General features: G+C 44.0%; 1 protein-coding gene across 1 annotated transcript in view; it reads right to left on the bottom strand.

Annotated features, from left to right (window-relative positions):
* Positions 1–22,444, bottom strand: part of LOC137564340 (cytosolic beta-glucosidase-like) — a 108,449-nt gene that overhangs the window by 25,406 nt on the left and 60,599 nt on the right. The window contains exon 4 of the mRNA XM_068278107.1: positions 11,151–11,274. Within this exon, the coding sequence (XP_068134208.1) occupies positions 11,151–11,274 (124 nt within the window). The remainder of the gene's footprint in view (positions 1–11,150; positions 11,275–22,444) is intronic.

Raw genomic sequence — 22,444 nt, 5'->3', positions numbered from 1 at the left:
TTCTTCATCCTAGCAGGAGATCAAGCAGTGGCAGGAGTGATCTGATGATCTTTTCCACATCGCTAATGACTCTTTGCAGTTTATATCTGTCACTAGCTATTGCACCCGCATTCCAGATGATGACTGAGTAGCAAAGGATAGATTCCATGGTAGCGGTGTAAAAACTGGTCAGCAGCTCCTGCAGCATGCCAAATGTTTTCCATTTGCGCAGGAAGAACAATCTCTGCTGTACTTTCTTCTGAATTTTGTTGGTGTTCTGCCTCCATTTGAGGTCATTAGTTAAAGTTATGCCAAGGAACCCCACAGATGGTACTCTGGAGACTTTGTTCGAGCCTATGAGGACTGCTGGGAGAGAGGAGTGCTTCCTGAAATCTACAATCAGTTCAACAGTCTGCGTTGAGGACGAGGTTGTTATCCTGGCACCAGTTGCATATTCCCCCAATTTCACTGCGAAACTCGTGCTCTCCGTTGCTGCCGATGAGGCCAATGATGGTAGTGCTATCTGCAAATTTGATGATGACCTTCACAGAGTCAGTGGATGAGGTAAAGTTGTTGGAGAACAGGCTTCAAGTCACTAAAACCTGTTCAGTAAAAATTAGAAGTATAACCAGCTGTGGTGGAGTAGGTCTTGGCAGCAAGCCGTGTTCTGCTATGGTGATGTTTTCCCACTTCTGGCCATTCTTCAGCTGGTCTGCCTGAAACATGAGCCTTCTTTTGTAAAAGCTGCTTGTGACAGCATACAGTAAAAGGCATCCCCAGCATCCCTTTAGATCTGCATTCATGCCAATAGAGGGCACTCTCTGTGAATCAGTCTTTCCCTGTGCACGTCTAAAAGGATACAGTGAAACCTCTATGAATGTGCCGTGCACCTGCATCTCGTGTTTTTTTTTTTTTTTTACCTTCTGATGTCCCGTCCAGCAGTACATTTGTACTAATGGGGTGAGTAGTTAGACAGTGTGGCCCCTCCTCCTATTGGCATTGCCATTTTACCAAACGGCTGTTAGATACCAAAATGCTCTAGTCTTTGTGAATTGACCTTTATTGAGGTCTTTACCGCACAAGTCAGTCATTTGCCTCACTAGTCAGTAATTTCACTTTTCCATGGGGGCAACAGCATCAGCGAATTGATGTTTGACAAGCTGCTCTGTAAAATCAGCTGTTTCCTGCATTATTCATTAATGCTTAGTGAACTGAGCCCAATGTTGGGTGAAGACAACTACAAACTGCGCTGCAGTGGAGTCCTTCCAATAGGTCAGGTGCATTTACTGTAAGTTAGGCTGCTTGGCCAGAGGCGACGTGCCTGTGTAGAGGAGGGGGACCTGTAGTAACTCCCACGCCACACTTGTGGCTGCCTAAGCCTGATGCGGTGTAGGATTTATGCCACCTGCTTTCAGTGTTCCTGGCGCAATCGATCGCGCACACCCAAGAGGGGAGATTAATCTGTCATATGACAGCCGACATCTCCACTCACTTATCAGGAGCCATGGGGATTGGCTCCTGAACATAAGATAACTACATTCGCCAGCCAATCGTAGTGCAGCGGCGGTAGGAGGGGAAAAAGAGGACTGTGGCTCACCTTCCTGATGTTCCACCAGGGATCATCACTCCCCTCTGCTCTGCCCGGCATGCCTGCTCACTCTGTCTCTAATGTTGCGTCCCGGCTTGATGACCTCATCAAGCCGGGACCCGGAATTTAGCGGCAGTGTGAGCAGGGATGCTGGGCAGACCAGAGGGGGATAGAGCTGCTCATCGCTGGAGCCGGGGACGTGAGTAATGGCTGCTGGCTATACTGGGGACACCTATCTATACTGGGAACACCCATGCCTAGCTATCTATACTGGAGATACCGCTTCCTGGCTATCTAAATCCATTCTTGTGATGGTGCAACCTAGCTGTGTGTCCTCATTCTCTGTCCCAAGTCCTGATTGCTAGCCTTCCATGTTGTCTTCACCTCAAATTATTTTTTTTCTTTATCAGAAGTGGTAAGATAAAAGTCCCATTTTTGTGTGTGTTGTAACTACGGATTACCATAATCCCAATTTTAACTACACACAAAATAAATACACAGAACACTGACCAATCCCTCAAAAGGCAGAGGTAGCTATGCTTGACAGTAGGTGCAAGCCCTTCTCACCCAACGTGCTAACCTCCTTTCAACCCCATCCATAAATCACATCCTAAAATGGCAGATTATTCTCCCACCATCTCACTGGCCAACCAAGAGATTGGTGGTTGCAGTGAGCACACACCCAATGTGGTTTTCACGAAAGATGGGTGCTATATAAAGCAGCATTATATCACTGGTTTATAATAAACCACCCTTATGGATTCACTTGTGGGTTCTTGATTTTTTTTAAATTCTGGGATTAAAGACAGGCCAATAGGTGGTCTTTGTCTAAGTAACAATATTTTTTATTACTAGTACACCTGATACAAGGACAGAATAGATAATTACAAATCAAGGACAGTATAGGAGTTAAAATAACAGAATGAAGCATTCATTTTCCAGTTTTCCATTTTCAAGTGTAAGTTTCAGAATCAGCGTGGTTCTTTATTGACTCGTTAAGGACCGCTCCACGCCAATTGGCATGGACGTGGCGGCAGCCCCAGGACTGCCTAACGCCAATGGGCGTGCAGTCCTGGGGGTGTGTTTTGCAGGAGATTGCGTGTGCCGATGCTCTACTGCAATGATGTGTTTACTCTCCGTGGTGGAGGTATTTTTACTTCTGCAAGGATGCAGGAATGCTACTGGGATGTAGGGATGCTACTGGGATACTGCTGGGATGCAGGACATGAGGCTTGGGATGAGCAGTCTGATCCATGGAAGATGTGAGAGGGCAGCAGGAGGTGCTTCTTTTCAAGGCTGGTTGTTGCTAATACAACATCACTAACCGCCACTCTAATGACTCCTGGTCTCACTACAGATCAGAGGTGTCAACCTCAAACACACAGTGGGCAAAAATTGAAAACTGGAACCAAAATGTGGGCCAACCTCGATATCTAGGCAATTTCCCCATAAAGTTTCCTGGTGTCTAGTGCCCGCCTCTCTCCCCTATCAGTTTCCTGGTGTCTAGAGGCCCCCTCCCTCCCTTATACAGTTTCCTAGTGTCTAGTGGCCACCCCCCTTCCCCATATACAGTTTGCTGGTGTCTAGTGGTCCCCTCCCTTCCCTATACAGTTTCCTGCTGTCTAGTGGCCACCTCCGTCCCCTATACAGTTTCCTGGTGTCTAGTGGTCCCCTCCCTTCCCCATATACAGTTTGCTGGCGTCTAGTGGACCCCTCCCTTCCCTATCCAGTTTCCTGGTGTCTAGTGGCCACCTCCCTTCCCCCTATCCAGTTTCCTGGTGTCTAGTGGTCTCCTCCCATTCCTATACAGTTTCCTGGTGTCTAGTGTCCACCTCCATCCCCTATCTAGTTCCCTGGTGTCTAGTGGTCCCCTCTCTTCCCTATAACGTTTCCTGGTGGCCACCTCCCTCTCCTATATTGTTTCCTGGGGTCTAGTAGTCACCTCCCTCCCCTATACAGTTCCCTGGTGTCTAGTGGCCCCCTCCCTCCACTATACAGTTTCCTGGTGTCTAGTGGACTCCTCCCTTCCCCCTATACAGTTTCCTGGTGTCTAGTGGCCTCCTCCCTTCCCCCTATACAGTTTCCTGGTGTCTAGTGGCCTCCTCCCTTCCCCCTATACAGTTTCCTGGTGTCCAGTGGCCTCCTCCCTTCCCCCTATACAGTTTCCTGGTGTCTAGCCTGGTGTCTAGTGGCCCCCTCCCTTCCCTATACAGTTTCCTGGTGTCTAGTGGTCCCTCCCTCCCCTATACAGTTTCCTGGTGTCTAGTGGCCCCCTCCCTTCTCTATAAAGTTACCTGGTGTCTAGTGGCCCCCTCCCTTCCCTATGCAGTTTCCTGGTGTCTAGTGGCCCCCTCCATCTCCTATACAGTTTCCTGGTGTCTAGTGGCCACCTCCCTTCCCTATACAGTTTCCTGGTGTCTAGTGACCCCCTCCCTTCTCTATACAGATCCCTGGTGTCTAGCAGCCACCCTCCATTATGTGGCTTCATAGTCCCAGCACTTATCCATATAGGCTTGGGGCTCAGGTGCTCGTAGACCAAATATAATGCAAAGTGGAAAATCAATTGCAAGCCAAATTTGATGGGAAAATTGGCCTGTGAGTTTGACATGTATGCTGTGGGTGTTTTAGATGGGCAGGACAATTCCAAGTGTGTCCATACTGATAGCCTATCGCTATCTGAGAGGTGATAGCAGATAATGAGACACAGTTCAAGATTCTCCAGCACAGCACCCATGACTCTAGTAAGCTTTGCCCTAGCTTCATATGCTGGTTAGATTAGCAAGTTTTTCCACTGACATACAGATCAGCTTTCCCTGTCGCTCCAGGGCATTCGCAGTCATCTGCTGCAAGCTATTCAAATGTTCAAGATTCTCTACTTATTACAAAGAGCAGCACTGCTTCTTGTGACTCAGCATATTGTCATGGCATCAGATTGTATCACCCCCAGTTATAAGCTCAAATGCCATGTGCGGACACTGAACGACGTAATGCAGCAACAACTTGCTGTACACGCCATGCATTTGTGTGCTTTAAAGGCCTTTTTATGAGAGAGGAGCTTTATCTTAGGACAAAGCCATATTTGTGGCTTCAAGAGAAGCTTTTATCACCGCATTTATTACCGTCACTTACATATGTTAGATGTGTTAATAATCGAAAAGTTCTAGGAAAGCTTTTTATTTAAGTGAAGACATTTTTCAAATCACCTTAATCTCTGCTTCCTATAACAAGTTTAGAACAGGTGTACATGCTTAGCATCATGAAGTTGGGCGACTTTTGCGGGAATCTCAGTTTTAACTTTGCATTTTAAATAGATATCAGGAGAAACAGCAGAACACTGCCCTCTACAGTTCCAACTAATGCTGGCAGCCAGTCTTGGAATTGTATTTCTGTTTCCTGAATGCTTGAAATGAGTTGTGCTTGCAGGGATTGTGCAAGGAAAATCTGAGAATAGCACTTCTAGATTGCCAAATGCTAACCCCACTGGCAGAGGTACCTTTACACTTCCTATTTCGATGCACTGTGGCTTCTATACAATTTTTTCATCCTTTGGTAATGGTCCACGGCTACAGGAATTATGGGTGAGAACTGGAAGATTGCAAACGATACAGTAAAAAAAAAAAAAAGAAACAAGATACAGAGAGACCAACTGCAAACTGCTCTAAGATTTTATTACATACAGCCTTGTTCAATCTATGTTTGTTATTGAGTTTTCAATAGCATTGGTTAATATAAGCCACATAGAACAGCCAGTAGACTATATCAATATGCTTATACAGTACTAATATATCATAATAAAAGTTGAAGTTGTTTATGCAGCCTGTCTGAAAAAGGGACTTACCAATTTAGTGTTAGTTTATAGTTTTAAATGTGCTTTTTTTTAAAGACAAAAAAAGTTGGTGATCAAGAAAGCTCACATTAATTATTTTAGCTATATTAGGTCTGTTTTAAAAATTCCATTCTCTTTTTACATTACAGAAAGGACTCATTAAAGAGAATCTGTATTCATAAAATGAAGTATAAACAAACATCCCTGCCTGTTTGGGGTCATCTCCTAGCCCCCTCTGTAATATTTCCGCTGCTCTCCGCTGCAATAATGAGGGTAAAAAACTGTTTTATAAACTGTTTTGTAAACAGAAAAGATGGCCACCAAAACAGGAAGTACATCAGCAGAGCAGTGAACTCAGTTAATACACAGTGAGTACACAGAGAATTCAGTGAGTTACACATTGAATTCAGTCTCCAGAGGTTATGTGCAAGTTTTGAAAGAGCTCTGTGTCAATGAAGCATGACAAGCTTTGTCTTTAGAGCCTGGTGTCTCGGCTCTGCACTGGTGTCAGCCTGACAGGCAGCTTCCTCCTCAGCCAGCTACAGTGGTGTGAAAAACTATTTGCCCCCTTCCTGATTTGTTATTCTTTTGCATGTTTGTCACACTTAAATGTTTCTGCTCATCAAAAACCGTTAACTATTAGTCAAAGATAACATAATTGAACACAAAATGCAGTTTTAAATGATGGTTTTTATTATTTATTGAGAAAAAAAACTCCAAATCTACACGGCCCTATGTAAAAAAGTGATTGCTCCCCTTGTTAAAAAATAACTTAACTGTGGTTTATCACACCTGAGTTCAATTTCTGTAGTCACCCCCAGGCCTGATTACTGCCACACCTGTTTCAATCAAGAAATCACTTAAATAGGAGCTATCTGACACAGAGAAGTAGACCAAAAGCACCTCAAAAGCTAGACATCATGCCAAGATCCGAAGAAATTCAGGAACAAATGAGAACAAAAGTACTGTAATTGAGATCTATCAGTCTGGTAAAGGTTATAAAGCCATTTCTAAAGCTTTGGGACTCCAGCAAACCACAGTGAGAGCCATTATCCACAAATGGCAAAACCATGGAACAGTGATGAACCTTCCCAGGAGAGGCCGGCTGACCAAAATTACCCCAAGAGCGCAGAGAAAACTCATCCGAGAGGCCACAAAAGACCCCAGGACAACATCTAAAGAACTGCAGGCTTCACTTGCCTCAATTAAGGTCAGTGTTCACGACTCCACCATAAGAAAGAAACTGGGCAAAAACGGCCTTCATGGCAGATATCCAAGGCGCAAACCACTTTTAAGCAAAAAGAACATTAAGGCTCGTCTCAATTTTGCTAAAAAACATCTCAATGATTGCCAAGACTTTTGGGAAAATACCCTGTGGCCCGACGAGACAAAAGTTGAACTTTTTGGAAGGTGCGTGTCCCGTTACATCTGGCGTAGAAGTAACACAGCATTTCAGCAAAAGAACATCATACCAACAGTAAAATATGGTGGTGGTAGTGTGATGGTCTGGGGTTGTTTTGCTGCTTCAGGACCTGGAAGGCTTGCTGTGATAGATGGAACCATGAATTCTACTGTCTACCAAAAAATCCTGAAGGGGAATGTCCGGCCATCTGTTCGTCAACTCAAGTTGAAGCGATCTTGGGTGCTGCAGCAGGACAATGACCCAAAACATACCAGCAAATCCACCTCTGAATGGCTGAAGAAAAACAAAATGAAGACTTTGGAGTGGCCTAGTCAAAGTCCTGACCTGAATCCTATTGAGATGTTGTGGCATGACCTTAAAAAGGCGGTTCATGCTAGAAAACCCTCAAATAAAGCTGAATTACAACAATTCTGCAAAGATGAGTGGGCAGAAATTCCTCCAGAGCGCTGTAAAAGACTCGCTGCAAGTTATCGCAAACGCTTGATTGCAGCTATTGCTGCTAAGGGTGGCCCAACCAGTTATTAGGTTCAGGGGGCAATTTCTTTTTCACACAGGGCCATGTAGGTTTTGAGGTTTTTTTCTCACTAAATAAGAAAAACCATCATTTAAAACTGCATGTTGTGTTCAATTATGTTATCTTTGACTAATAGTTAACAGTTTTTGATGAGCAGAAACATTTAAGTGTGACAAACATGCAAAAGTATAAGAAATCAGGAAGGGGGCAAATAGTTTTTCACACCACTGTATTCTTTGTTCAGTTTATCAGTTTGTGTTTATCAGCCTCACAAATAGCAGACAAGCTGACAGTGAGAGCAGGGAAGTTGTCTGTGAGGAATAAAAATCACATGAGCACTGGTGGGGCGTGGAAGGGGTTAACTTGTTCACATTACTGAAGAGTTGGCAGCCTTTCAGACACAGGCGACAAATCCGACAGGGGAAAGATAAATTGATTTATTACAGAGACGGTGCAAGTAGAAAGTGCTGCAGTAAGCCAGAGCACAATGGAACAGCCTTAGGAACTTGTAGGATAGGAGAAATACTGCAAACAATTTTGTTACGAAGTCTCTTTAACACTAATGTGTACTCCAGTACTCAATGTTTTCTGAGGTGCTGGTAACATCTGCACAGGTATGATAAGCAGTGGAGATGACAACTTACAACCAGGTAGAGGAAGTACATTTTAAATGGGGTTAACATTCCAAGATCTTAGAATGGGAGTAAAATAAACAAGGAAGTTGTATACCATTATTCAACAGGGCCCTATTTTAAGTACGGTATGCTAAAGGGTATATTTAGAAATGTGGAAATCAGATGATCTCAATAAAAGGACCGCTATTACTCACAAAAGTCCAGGAAAACTACACAACGAACAGCAATTTTGCCAATTTTTATGTAACTGATATAGCACGCAATGCAGAATTAGCGCAATTCTCTTTACCTATGCATCACACTCATTGCTAGTACATTGCTGTGCGCGCATGGTAATTTTAGTGACTATCCCTCAGTGGCGCTTTCCTGTAAATCTAATTTTATCACACTTATAAAAGTGGCATTCAGTTGCTTTCAGGCCGTTGCTTACTGTTGAACACTTCCTAGTAAACCAGGATAGTGGCAAAAAAAGTAAAATCAGTTAGGATATATTTTAAATTAACACTTAATAATAGTTGCTTTAGGGACTCAGCTTTTTTTATATGTAAGTCATGAAGGTATATTACTGTTATTTTAGTAAATAAGGACCCATTTCCACTAGTAAGTGATGCAAATGCGGCTACCTAGCCGCATCGCATCACTTCCGCCGCCGGCCGCATCACTTCCGCATCTCCCGATGCGGAAGTCCATGGAGGAGATGGGACGCGGCTGCGGGCGGATGCCGCCGTGCGAAAATCTGCATCATGCTGCAGATTTTCGGATCGCTCCGCACCGCACCGCACAGCACAACATGCATGCAGTGGAAACTCTTCCACTGGCATGCATGTGTTTCAGCACACCCGCAGTGCGATGCGGCTATGTAGCCGCATCGCACCACTCCTAATGGAAACGGGCCCTAAGGGCTTGTAATTGTTGACCGCTGAAAAAAAAACACCTTTATTTACAAATAATATATTGTCCCCATACATTGTACTAGGAACATAATCTAAATGTTGTGATAGCCGGGACTAATGGGCAAATAAAATGTGTGGGTTTAATTTATAGTAGCATTGCTTATTTATAAACTATAGAGGATGGAATTGGAGAAATAGAGTATTTTTTCCATTTATTTTCTTATTTATCCCTATAAATTGCATAGAAAATAAAGTCATTACTGTAGACAAGTATCACCCACAAAAAGCCAAATTTGCGGCAAAAAAAGCCCAAAGTATAATTTATTCAGAAGTGAGAAGCAGTGATAAAGTTATGGCCAAATGAATGGGAGGAGCGCTGACAGGTGAAAATGGCTCTTGGCGGTAAGGGTAAAATGGCCTGTAGGCTGAAGTGGTTAAAATGTGGAAATCCATGGCTGTAGTTGAAGGCTTCTAGTAGGCTTCTGTTTTTGCCAGTCTGTCTGATCACCACTTCCAATCACATTTCCATGTCTGCCTATCATTTATAGCCCTGGTTCAATCTCTCATAATTTTCATTATTAAAAAAGATGAATACTATGACATAACTCACACAACATTCATATTTGATGCAGCTGTTCTAGAGAAATACTCTTTAGCACAGTCACATGAGATCTGAGCACAAAGTATAGAGCGGACAGCAGAGTGGGAGCTTCTTCCTCTGCACAGAGCCACCAAACCCCACCTCTTCCCTCTGCTTCTTCCTGTGGGTTGTGTCAGAAATGTGTTTACAGACTGGCTGGCAAGCCCTCACAGCTCCAGCCTGACTACCTCCTGTGGTTGATGATTGGATGGGGGTAGGGGGGAGTTTGACTGCTCATATACTGCTGTTCAGTCTAACCAAGCAGTATCTGACATCAGCAGAAAGAAACAGCTTTGCAAATCCAAAAACTCAAGCAATAAAAATGAATAATGCAAAAATGATTTCTATGCAATCCACCAAAATTCGTGTATAGCAAATTTTGACATACCTAAGACCGAAAAAACTTGAAATTTGGGTGTCCGTAAGCGGCAGAAATTAGCACCACATTTTTCATTTCGGGCAGCCCCAAGTGCCTGATATTTAGTGCCCAGATTTCACAGTCTTGCCAAAATGGGCATGGGGCATCCGATAATTAACATTTTTGTGCTAGGGACAGGGATGGTTAAGGTTGGGTATCCATGGAGAACGTTTTAAGGGTAGGCATTGGGGGAGGGGTTTAAGGTTAGGCGTGGGGAGTGTTTGTAAGGTTAAACGTGGGGGTTGTCTTTAAGGTTAGGCTTGATTTGATAGAATCTATAGTAAGCAGGACCGGAGTGTAAATAGCTACCTATATACACCGCTCTGATCAAAAGAATCTGTCCTGTCTGTTCACAGTTTCAAAGAAACCAGAAGCTTTGCTATATTTCATCCTCTTCCTATCCATATGATTCAGGGACACTTATGGGAAACATTAGCTCATATCTGGTTGCTATGCGGTGAATAGAGCAGAATAACATTTAGGAGGATGAACTGGAGACTGCATGTGTACTCGCAGACACAAGGAAAGAGGAGTGAGACATTGCTTACTTCCTTTTATACATTATTTATGCTGATCTTTTGCCATACTTTCAGTCACAGATCCTCAACAAGTATGCAGATCAGGTGTTTTACTGGACTGGCTGTTGTGCTATGCTGTTTTCTTCTTATTCTTTAAAGAGAAACTGTAGCCAAGCATTGAACGTCATCCCAATCAGAAGCTGATACGCCCTTTCCCATGAGAAGTCTTTACCTTTTCTCAAACTAATCATCAGGGGGGTCTGTATGGCTGATATTGTGGTGAAACCTCACCCACAGTATGATGTCATGACCTAGGTCCTGACTGTCTGTGAACCTCATTGTCTTGTGGGAACACTGCGACACCATGTGACAGCTCGGCTGATGATTTATGGGGGCATAGCAGAGCGAAGGGGGAACTTGGGGGGGATTGGGATAGCAACAGAGGCTGGGCAGTATATGTAGACCCAGCCTCCGTGTGCTGTTAGCATTGTTAGAACTCACCTCGGGTTCTCTTTAAGTGTCCCTCTTTCAAATCTCTAAAAGTTGAGAGTTATGCGTACACATGAAAAAATAAAATGACACCTAACGGAGCAGATTTATTTATTCATTTATAAACATAAATGGTTCATAATGCACACTCATTATTATGCATAGTTATGAAAATAAAACCATTGCAGCAAAAAAGAAAAAAAAATGCATAAAACATCAGACATTACCTTTTAGAATCTCTGCCAGAGTCTCCTGAAAATACCCCCATCTTTGCACATCGTGGAGAAGCGGAGGATCTGTCTGAGCAAATCCATTTTCAGTAATGAATATTTCTGGGTCTCCAAATGAGTCCTGGAGTAGAGAAATGACTGTGAATGGCTAGAAGAGGTGTGGACATGGAGTCTATTCACAAACAAGACCAATAATGCTGTATTTAGGGCAGAGTGAAATGCATGGAACAAAAACATGTCCTCCATGCCTCCTACTCTAAGTAACAGCTACATATCAACAATGTTATTTACAGTGCATTGTTTTTCTCTCCGGGACAGATGTATAGCTTTATGTGGGAATACCATGTATTTTAAGTTTTCAACCTACTCTTTCTTGATAGTGGTCCTCTGGTGTGAAAAGTTCTGTTTCAATTCCAGAGGTCACTTGGGGTATGTTTTTATATGATGTATCAAGCAACCCATGCTAAATACAAGACATTGAGGTTAAGCAGCTGTGTGCTCTTCAGATACCAGAGCTAAGTATCCACATGCCCCAAAATACCAGAAAAAAGTAGCCTGGTGGTGGTCAGCAATAGGTAGTCTGGTTTCATTATCAGTGTTATGTAGCCTTGTGCTCCCATTACCTGTCTACATAGCCCTGTCACTGTGCCCCCATTATTTGTATTAAGCAGCCTGCTGTCCCCATTATCAGTAATGCAGCAAGAGACTACGTTATCAGTATAATGTAGCTTTGACCCGCATTATCAGTATCCATGGGCTGCCATTCACCTTCTCCTTATTCAATTCTCTTACTACCGCCACGCTGCTACCTCTAGTCTGGTCACTGGTCCCGATGTCTCTTAGCTGGCTGCTGTTGCCATGAATGTTTCCTACCAACATGTTATGTCCATTAGCATACGATGGCTGGAAACAGTGACATGAGCACGGCACAGACACTGTGGGGATCCATGGAGACCTGCAAAACAGTGCACGATCTCCTGCAAAACAGGCCCTCAGTCAGGACCTTACGCCGATCGCCGTTAGGCGGTCCTGGGGCTGTCAACAACAGGTTAATTGTCTTCCATAAGTTAGGATAGTCTTTGGAAGATGTTTTTTTTTTTTTTTTTTTGAGGGGGGAAGGTGTATTTGATTATGCAGAAACCTATGTAAAGTATATTTATAGGCATCCATTATTAAAAAAATATATATCCAGTACATTTTTGGAGAAATACGTTTACGTTTTGTATTGATTTAACCACTAGTATATTTTCAAAATTCAAGACAACACTTGCCAATCAGAAAAACGCAAACACAAAAAAACGCACATCAAAATTGGTCAAAAACGCAAACGCACGTTTTGCAGTGGAAAAGGACCCGAAAAACGCATAGAAATGGGTTTGTGTTTTGTTTTGATTGAACCACGATTATCTATTTTCAAAAATCAAAACAACACTTGTCAAACAGAAAAACGCAAACACATAAAAAACGCGCATCAAAATAGGTCAAACGATTTGCAGTGGAAAAGGGCCCTTAGAGATCAGTGAGAATACACTGTTTATTATTCAACTCTGTAACAAGAACCTTTGTATTCCAAGACAAGTAGTGGAACAAATGTTTGGAACTGGACAACAGCCTTACCTCGTATATAGGGTAAAATAGACAAATTACACAAATAAACAGGAGCAATGCAGTACAATTAGGATGGAGTCCAGGAATAGGCGCCTAAAGAGGAAAACTATAACAAGAGTAAATGAAATCCAGTCACTTTGTTCCCCACAACAAATGCTCACCCTCGCCAGCACTTTAGGCTAAAGCGGACCCAAACCAAACTTTTTTTAATTTAAAATATTTAGTTGCACCACTCTGACACATACAAAGATAAATAAACACTCCTTCAAGCCTATGAGCATTTCAGTGCATGCTTTTCACCATTCTCTTTTCATAACTAGGGTTATACAGGTGGCAGCCATTAGCAATTCCTCCTTTGCTGGACACCTTCTACTCCACCAGTTTGCCGGATTTTGTCCTTCCATGAGCAGCAGCACTCCTCCTATTCCATGCGCAACCCCTTTTCCATGTGTAAAATACATGTACAGCATCCTCTTTATTTCTCTCTTGTGCAGCCTCTCTTTTTCCTGTGTTGCTCCCCATTTACTGATTTCCTTTTCAATTTCCAGCCTCCCACTCTATATGCAGTAACCCTTCAATGTCCAGCTGCCCCTCTTCCATGCCCAGCCGCCCGCCCTTGGGCTGTAGCCGCCCAAAGCCTGGACCTTTGTGACCTTACCAGAAATCCTACCCTGGTTGCATCTAAGCGTGGCGGTCGCCATGCTCACACACAACATCAGATGGTTTCTCTTAGCTGGGTAATGCTGCTGCGTGCCAAACATGACGCGATCGGTGTTGCAGAAAGCTGGCATTCAGCTGCATGCAATTGCAGCCAAACAGCGCTTGTGGCCGGGAGCCGGGAATGTTCATCTGTCCGTGGAAAAGAGGCCCGAGAATGTACCACCCGTCACTTTGTTAGATGGGAATTGAGACTTTTGAGATTTCATTCGCTTCATACTTGGACCAGGTTAAAGTGGAGCAGAACTCAGAACTTCCTTTCTGCTCTAAAAGATAAGCAGCAGCATAATAACTGTTAAAGAAAAAAACATTTCTTCGTTACAGCTGATATCAATCCTGCAATAAATCTGCAGTGTGTCTGCTTCCAGTTCTGACAAGACAAAATCTTGTCAAAACTGGAAGGAATCATTGTTAGAAGAAAATGATGAGCTTCTGAGAGGAACTGATAGTGAGGTAAGGATGTAATATTTATTTGCAGGTACATCATGTGTTTATTTTAAATAATTTTACTCAGTTCAGGTTCCCTTTAAGCCCTGCTAGCCATTGCATGTTTGCCGGGATCCCGCCACGGTGCCAAACTGCTGAATAATGAGGTCTCATCTTCCTTCATCGCAGAGAATAATTTCTCATGCTTGGGTTTATTCCTATACAGAATAAAATACCCATCCTGGGTTTCCACTGCAAATAATGTAAGCCTAGCAAGCAAAATCAGGAGATGGATTTCAGCCTGCCAATTAGAAAAGGAATTTATTCTAAAGACTCATAAAACCATAACGATTATTAGTAATATATATTATTTTATGAGAGGGATTGCTGAATGCTATTCCGTAATAGAGCTGTGCTATCGATGTTCAAGCACATAAACCTGTAATTTTCTCGTCACTCTTAGGTCTACTTTTTAAATAGTACACTGGTTTTTGGCACCCACCCCATAGATATAATTTGTAGACATTACAGCTTATGATCCCGTCAACATCATTAGGAACACAGCCTGAAATATCAGCATTTAAAGAATAAGTCATAAGAGCATCTTTGCAAAGGTATTTTTTTGCCTTTCACGGCTTACCACGATATTGTCAGCAGCTTAGAGTCCTATAATCACTATTTCTATAGCCTTCTCTATGAACAGTAGACGCAGAAGAGTACTTAAAGGGAACATAAACTGGGGAAAAAACAGCAGCTTAAACTTCCTTCAACCCCCTGCAGTCATCCCAGTGCTTCTACAATCCTCCAATCACCTTTAGACAGAGGCGTTCAGTGTGGTTTTGCTGCTGTTAAGCTGTATGCTCCTTTTTGATTGGCCTGATGAAGCGGGATTGAGCCCGTGGAACGCGTTGCCTATTTTTACTGAGGAGTATAAATAAATTGTTGTTTGACTGTTGATGCCACAGTCCTTCCCTTGTTTGCTTTGTCTGCATGGATGGGATAGGCCCACCACTGCCCCATCGGTTTTAAGCTCGTTTAAGTGACTTTTATTCTATTGGCGCCTCTGGAAAGCTTCTACATATTGCTAAGTCCACCCTTGGTGGAGGGTTGTACCCATCTTCTTCCCATCTACAGAGAGCGACTTTTAATCCTGAGTGGGGTCAGGTTAATCTCCCCACCTGCCTTCACAGTGGTTGCCTAATGGTAACCCTGGTTTGTGAGTATTAAATTGTTATATTACTCATTATTAATTATCATCTATACAATATCACACTATTGGGCTCTTGGTGTCCCCCCTCCCCCAATCACCTTTAGTGCTCCTCTGACAGCTGTATGTGTGGCTCTGTACCATGTGCCTCCTGATTGTGCTCCCGTGCACAGAGCATTCTGCGTATGCGTAGCACATAAAAATCACACATGCACAGTGGCCGGCAACTCGCTGGGTTGACAGGCTGACAGAGAGGTGCTGCGACTGACTGGAGGATAAGGAAACACGGAAAGGCCACAGAAGGACCACAGGGTGCTGGAAGAAGCCCCAGATAAGGTAAACTGCTGTTTATTTTCAGCTGAGGTACCCTTTTAAGTGGTATAAGTTGACCTATGCCTAGTACACTTTATGTAAATCAACAAGACATATGTAGTAGGCCATGATATTAGGGCCATGTTTTCTGATTACGGAGAGATTCTCCTGGATGTCAGAGGGCATCCAGTCATGGAGATACCACCCTCTCACCACTGGTCAAAGCAGTGCAGTTTCTAGGATAAATTTCTCCCAGGGCGAGTGTCAAAAAATACCCCCCCCCCCCCCAACATTCACGGTACTTTGCGTGAGAGTCGCAGGGGATCTTAAAGATCCGATCCTTTGTGGTTGTTATCACCACACATTGCGAAATGTCATTTGTGTAAATAACACACCTGTACTCACATCCCGAGACCGCGGGACCGCTTGTCGATAAAAAAAAATGGACAGTTGTAGAAAATGCCATAAAAAACTCGTATTGGGTATAGGCCTTTACAATTTGTAACTGGCTATACCACCTTTTTTTGAAGGCAGCCAAATCAGAAAGAAAAGAAAACACCTACTAAGCCAACACAGGAGATCACATAGCAGATTGTCTTAGGAATTAAACTAACTCACTACCAGCTTCAAAGTCATGGATCACACACACAAGATTATATAGCAGATAATGCCTGGTACACACCATGCAATTTCCCATCAGATTGACTGTTGAATCAATAATTTCCCATCAGATTGACTGTTAAATCAATAATTTCCAACAGGTCCAATCTGATTTCTGATCATTTTTCTGATCGATTTTGTATAGAAGTGATTGGAAAATCGATCAGAAAAATGATCAGAAATCAGATTGCTGTTGCTGGAAATTACTGATTCATCTGCCAATCTAACGGGAAATTGCATGGTGTGTACCAGGTATTAGAGTACTTCTCAGACCAGGGCGGAGAGACGTATCCCCCCCTCTTCCCACTGAGAGTGGCCACAACAGGAGGAAAAAGCGACAGAGGTCAATGAAGCTAGTGGGGGAGGGAGAAAGTCACTAGAGCTAGTGGGGGAGGGAGGTCACTTGGGCTAGTGGGGGAGGGAGGGAGAAGGTCACTTGGGATAGTGGGGGACGCAGAAAGTCACTAGAGCTAGTGGGGGGGGGGGGCAGAAGTATACTGGAGCTAGTGAGGGGATGGAGAAGGTCACTGGGGCTAGTGAGGGAGGGAGGAGGTTGATGGGGCTAGTGGGAGGTTGCAGAAGGTCGGTGGGGCTACTGGGGGGTAGAAGGTCACTGGGGCTAGTGGGAGGAGGAATAAGGTCACTGGAGCTAGTGGGGAAGGCAGTGGGTCACTGGGGCTAGTGGGGGAGGAGAGAGGAGCCCACTGGAGCTACGTGGGGGGAGGTCACTGGGGCTACTGGGGGGGGGGGGTGGGGGTAGAAGGTCACTGGGGCTAGTGGGAGGAGGGAGAAGGTCACTGGAGCTAGTGGGGGAAGGCAGAGGGTCACTGGGGCTAGTGGTGAAGGAGAGAGGAGGTCACTGGAGCTCGGGGAGGGGGGGGGAGGTGCTCGCTGGGTCAACTGGGGTAGGCAAAAGGCCACTGGAGTTAGTGGGGGTGGGAGGAGGTCACTGGGGCTACTGGAGTGGAGGGGGCTATTATTCCACTGGAAGAGGGAGGAGGTCACTGGAGCTAGTGGGGGGAGTGGAAAGGTCACTGAAGACAATGGGGGCAGGTAGATTCATACTTACTAAATTCTGGTTGCAGGTGTCCATTCTTCCGCACTCCGCATTCCTAAGGGGGCAAGGCTTCCTCCAGGCAAGTCTTCCTTGTGCTGGACAAGCACTCCTTAGTGCACAGGAGACTGGGGGTGACCTCTCCCCTGTGCAGGGGGGCTGGGCTTCCTCTGAACAGGAGATGGGGCTTCCTCTAGGCACACTTCCACCTTCCAGACACATGCTCCGACCTAAATGAACTTCCACGGGCTGCAGATGGCCTTTCCTGCATGTGGATGGCAGGGCTCACCTTAGCCAGCCATCCTACCATCCGAGTCCCATGTGGGGGGCGGGGCTTATGGCGGCCAGGAAACCTCTCCCAAGTGTCTCAGATGGGGGCAGCTGCTTGTAGTCCTGATTGACTGTGACCCCAGCAGCACAGTCAAATCAGCCTCCGCTGCCTGTCAGTTCCTCCTGCCCCAGTCTCCACTACGCGCAGGAACACAGCAGCCAACTCCTTGTGTGGCCTGATGGCTGCTACAGTGCCGCTGCAGGATGTCAGTGTAACCACGTGGTGGTTACTTCAGTCTGCAGCCAAGGCAACAGGACGCCCAGGAGGAGTCAGTCAAGAGAGAGAGGTGATCGCAGCGCTGCTTTTCTTTCCTCTTCAGCGCGCGTCACCCTCTCTCTGTCATTCCTGTCCTTCTGCCTGCGCCCCCCTTCTCCTCAGTGCTGCACTGCGCCCCGTGCGGTGGCACTATCCGCACGCCTCTAGAAACGGGCATGGGTCCAAGCTGATATGTTTATTTGTACAGTAAGTGCAGTGTGGATGGAGCAGGTACTGAATAATACTTTGTTTAGAAAATGGCTAACAAACAATTTTTCAAGCAGCTTGTCATGCAGAAATAATGTTCCAACAATAGTACACACTATTGAACACAAAGCAGGGGATTTGGGCGGGGAAGCTTCACACTCGCTATTGGCGAGTATCCTATATAATAATACCTAAGTGTCTCTGCATCCTGTCCCTGTGTGCGTGTGTCCCTGCTTCCACACCTGACAGTTTGCTGTCTGTGAGCCTCATTGCATTGTGGGAAAAAAACTGCTTTTTCTAACTGCCAAGCAAGCAGCATCTCCCTGTGTGCAAATACTTCGGACAGCGGTGGAGGATGAGCAAGTGGGACACATCTGTGCGCGCATTGTGGGTGGTAGCGGCCATGGCCTAGCGCCCATTTTTTTAATGGGCGGGCCTTTTTACTAGTTGGTAATAAAGCGCCCAGGTGGGAGTTAGGTGCCTAATGCATGAGTAGTGAACAAATCGCCCAAGTAGCTATGGATCCTATACTTAATAGGTTTGTAGAAGAGTAGCGGTGCTGGAGGGAATAGTTAGGTTGAGGTATTAGAATAGGCATTGGGTGGGGGGTAGTTTTAGGCAGTAGGAGGGGGATTCAATTTATGTATTAGATGGGGTATTTATTTTAGATAGGTGGGTTAGTTTTAGGCACTAAAAAGGGGCATTAGTTCTAAGCATTAGGTGGGGGGGTTGTTTTAAGCATTGGGAGGGGGGATTGGTTGTAAGGCCTGTACTCACTGATGACTGATGTCTCCCATCATAGATCAGGACCCGATCCCTCGGGTGACATCGCTGAGCCAAGGGGGCTGTGGGATGATGAAGCAGTGCATACATGACGTCACGTGGCGGGAGTGCGAGGGCAATGATGTTGGCCGCACTCGGGGAAGTTCATCCACCAAGCGGATCGCTTGTGAAGCGGTGGTCAGGGCCCAGGGGCTGCTGTAGACACCCATGACTATCGGCAGAGAGGGTCGTTATCGGCATGTGTATGAGCCTTTAGGCATTAGGTGGGGGTAGGGGGATTTCATTTTAAGCACAAGGAGGGGGAATTAGCTTTAGGCATTAGGTGAGGAGAATTAGTATTAAGCCAACTGGAAAAAAGACTGGGTCTCTACCTGAATTTTCAGGCCAATGGGCCAAATTTATTTTGCGAATCACACAGTGCTAGTCAATTATTGGGGTTGCAGCATTGAGGTCTCTCTACTACTTGAGAATTAGTATTAGGCACCAGGAGGTCGGATTACTTTTAAGAGTAGGTGGGGGGGTCATTTTAGGTACTAGGCGGAGGGCCCAAATGACAATGGGCGCGGGGTTTGTATATATTTAAATATGAGTAATTTAAATTACAAATATAAGTACTAATCCTACTAATATAATAAATGGGAAAGTTCGGATGTTTGGATGTTTGTTACTTGATCACGCAAAAACGGCTGAACGGATTTGAATGAAATTTGGCACACACATAGTACATTACCTGGAATAAAGTATAGGATACTTTTTATTCCCATAACCAAAAAGAGACAAATACAAATTTCACTGGAAAATGTAAACTGCAGACATTCTTACACTGTTACACTGGAGGTGTGTTTAGCTTCTAAGGGTAGAATAGTTAATTTGCATATATTCAGTGGTGATGCACTGGGAGACATCTCAAGCTCACTCCAACCTGAATTATCGCAAATTCTTTCTGTTTTAAGAAAGCAAACTGTTGTTTTTCTTAACATCTCAGTAAGGGGGCTTTTAGGACCATTGTAGTCCCTTACACACTCCAATGAGTTCTGGGTCACCATGAGCTTGCTGGTTAGTCTGTAACTCTCGGTGTTACAAGCCCTACTACATAGAGCCAAAGTAATCAATGCCATGCACTGATGAGGATCAAACAATCCAAAACAGTCTGTATGCATGTTGGATTATTATGGCTCTGTACAAATTAACAAGCTGACACATCATTGCATTCCAGCGGTTCTGGAGGTGTGTTTAGCATCTAAGGGTAACAACGGTTAATTTGCATTTATTCAGCAGTGATGCACTGGGAGACATCTCAATCTCACTCCAACCTGAATTATCGCAAATCCTTTCTGTGTTAAGAAAGCAAACTTTTGTTTTCCTTACACTGTTAATGGTAGGGTTCTCAAACTTTGCACAGTTGGTTGAATTTCAAGGGGAATATTACTGCCAATCTTGCACTGTTAATGGCACAAGCCTCAAACCTGCCATTCTTGCACTGTTAATGGCACAAGGCTCAAACCTGGTATAGTTCATCATTGGGTGACTGGGGTTCAATTTCAGAAAGGGGGTGGAGCCACAAATAGACAATCAGATTTGTTTCATTCCAATGCAAATTATTGTTGCCAAACACTGCAAAGCTCACAAACTTGGTAATTGAGTAATTGATTAATTGTGTGTTAGGGTTAGGAAAGTGGGCACAGCCAACAACAGCCAAATACATAAGCGGGCAACGCAGGGTCATAAGTGGGCGGAGACAAATAAAAATTTTACTGGGAAAATTTAAACAGCAGCCATTCTTACACTGTTAATGGTAGGGTTCTCAAACTTTGCACAGTTGGTTACTGGGTGACTGGGATTAATATTCATAAAAGTGGGTGGAGCCTACAAAAAACAATCAAAAATTGGCTATTGATTTTTCAGGGGAATATTTCATTGCTGCCATTCTTGCACTGTTAATGGCACAAGACTCAAACCTGGTACAGTTAATCATTGCGTGACTGTGGTTTAAATTTATATAAGGGGGTGGAGCCCCAAACAGCCAATCTGATTTGTTTCATTTTAATGCAGGTTATTGATGCCAAAGACCGCAAAGCTCACAAACTTGGTCATTGAGTAACTGAGTAATTGTGTGTTAGGGTTAGGGTTAGGAAAAGTGGGCGCAGCCAACACCAGCCAAATACATAATCGGGCAATGCCGGGTCATCAGTATGCGGAGACCAATACAAATTTCCCTGAGAAAATGTAAACTGCAGCAATTCTTACACTATTAATGGTAGGGTTCTCAAACTTTGCACAGTTGGTCACTGGGTGACTGAGATTAATATTCAGAAAAGTGGGTGGAGCCTACAAAAGCCAATCAAAATCCACCTATTAATCTTTAATGGGAATATTTAATTGATGCCATTCTTGCACTGTTAATGGCACAAGCCTCTTGCACTGTTAATCACCTGTACCTGGTACAGTTGGCCATTGGATGATTGGGGTTTAAATTCAGAAAAGGGGTGGAGCCACAGCCAATCAGATTTATTTTATTTCAATGCAAATTATTGATGCCAAAGACCGCAACGCTCACAAACTTGGTCATTAAGTAATTTTGTGTTAGGGTTAGAAAAAGTGGGCGGAGCCACCACCAGCCAAATACATACCTGGCCAATGCCAAGTCATCAGTGGGCGGAGACAAACACAAATTTCACTGGGAAAATGTAAACTGCAGCCATTCTTACACTATTAATTGTAGGGTTCTAAAACTTTGCACAGTTGGTCACTGGGTGACTGGGATTAATATTCAGAAAAGTAGGTGGAGCCTACAAAAACCAATCGCAATTCACCTATTGATTTTCAAGGCAAATATTTAATTGCTGCCATTTTTGCACTGTTAAAGGCACAAGCCTCAAACCTGGTACAGTTGATCATTGGGTGACTGGGGTTAAATATTTAGAAAAGGGGTGGGGCCACAAACAGCGAATCAGATGTGTGTAATTTTAATGAAAATTATTCATGCCAAAGACCACAAATCTCACAAACTTGGTCATTGAGTATTGACAATTGTGTGTTAGCGTTAGAAAAAGTGGCCACAGCCAACAGCAGCCAAGTACATACCCGGGAAACATTAGGACATCAGTGGGTGGAGAAAAATACAAATTTCACTGCTAGAATGTAAACTGAAATTTGGCACACACAAAGCACATTACCTGGAATAAAGTATAGGATACTTTTTATTCCCATAACCAAAAAGGGGGCGGAGACAAATACAAATTTCACTGGAAAATGGAGGTGTGTTTAGCTTCTAAGGGTAGAATAGTTAATTTGCATATATTCAGTGGTGATGCACTGGGAGACATCTCAAGCTCACTCCAACCTGAATTATCGCAAATTCTTTCTGTTTTAAGAAAGCAAACTTTTGTTTTTTTTACACTGTCAATGGCAGGGTTCTTAAACTTTGCACAGTTGGTCACTGGGTGACTGGGATTAATATTCAGAAAAGTGGGTGGAGCCTACAAAAGCTAATCAAAATTCACCTATTGATTTTCAAAGGAGTGGAGCCACAGCCAATTAGATTTATTTCATTTTAATGCCAATTATTGATGCCAAAGACCGCAAAGCTCACAAACTAGGTCATCCTTGAGTAATTGTGTGTTAGGATTAGAAAAAGTTCTGGGTATTTCTTCCTCACTTTATTCAACTAGAGCTATAAATGTCTGATGATGTTAATCCTTAGTACAGTGAATATTTCCAAAGTTGTAGAT

The sequence above is a fragment of the Hyperolius riggenbachi genome, chromosome 1 (assembly GCF_040937935.1).
Source record: "Hyperolius riggenbachi isolate aHypRig1 chromosome 1, aHypRig1.pri, whole genome shotgun sequence".
In the NCBI taxonomy this organism is placed as follows: domain Eukaryota; kingdom Metazoa; phylum Chordata; class Amphibia; order Anura; family Hyperoliidae; genus Hyperolius; species Hyperolius riggenbachi.
Note: the sequence above shows the minus strand (reverse complement) of the source record. Positions and strands in the feature narration are given on the sequence as shown.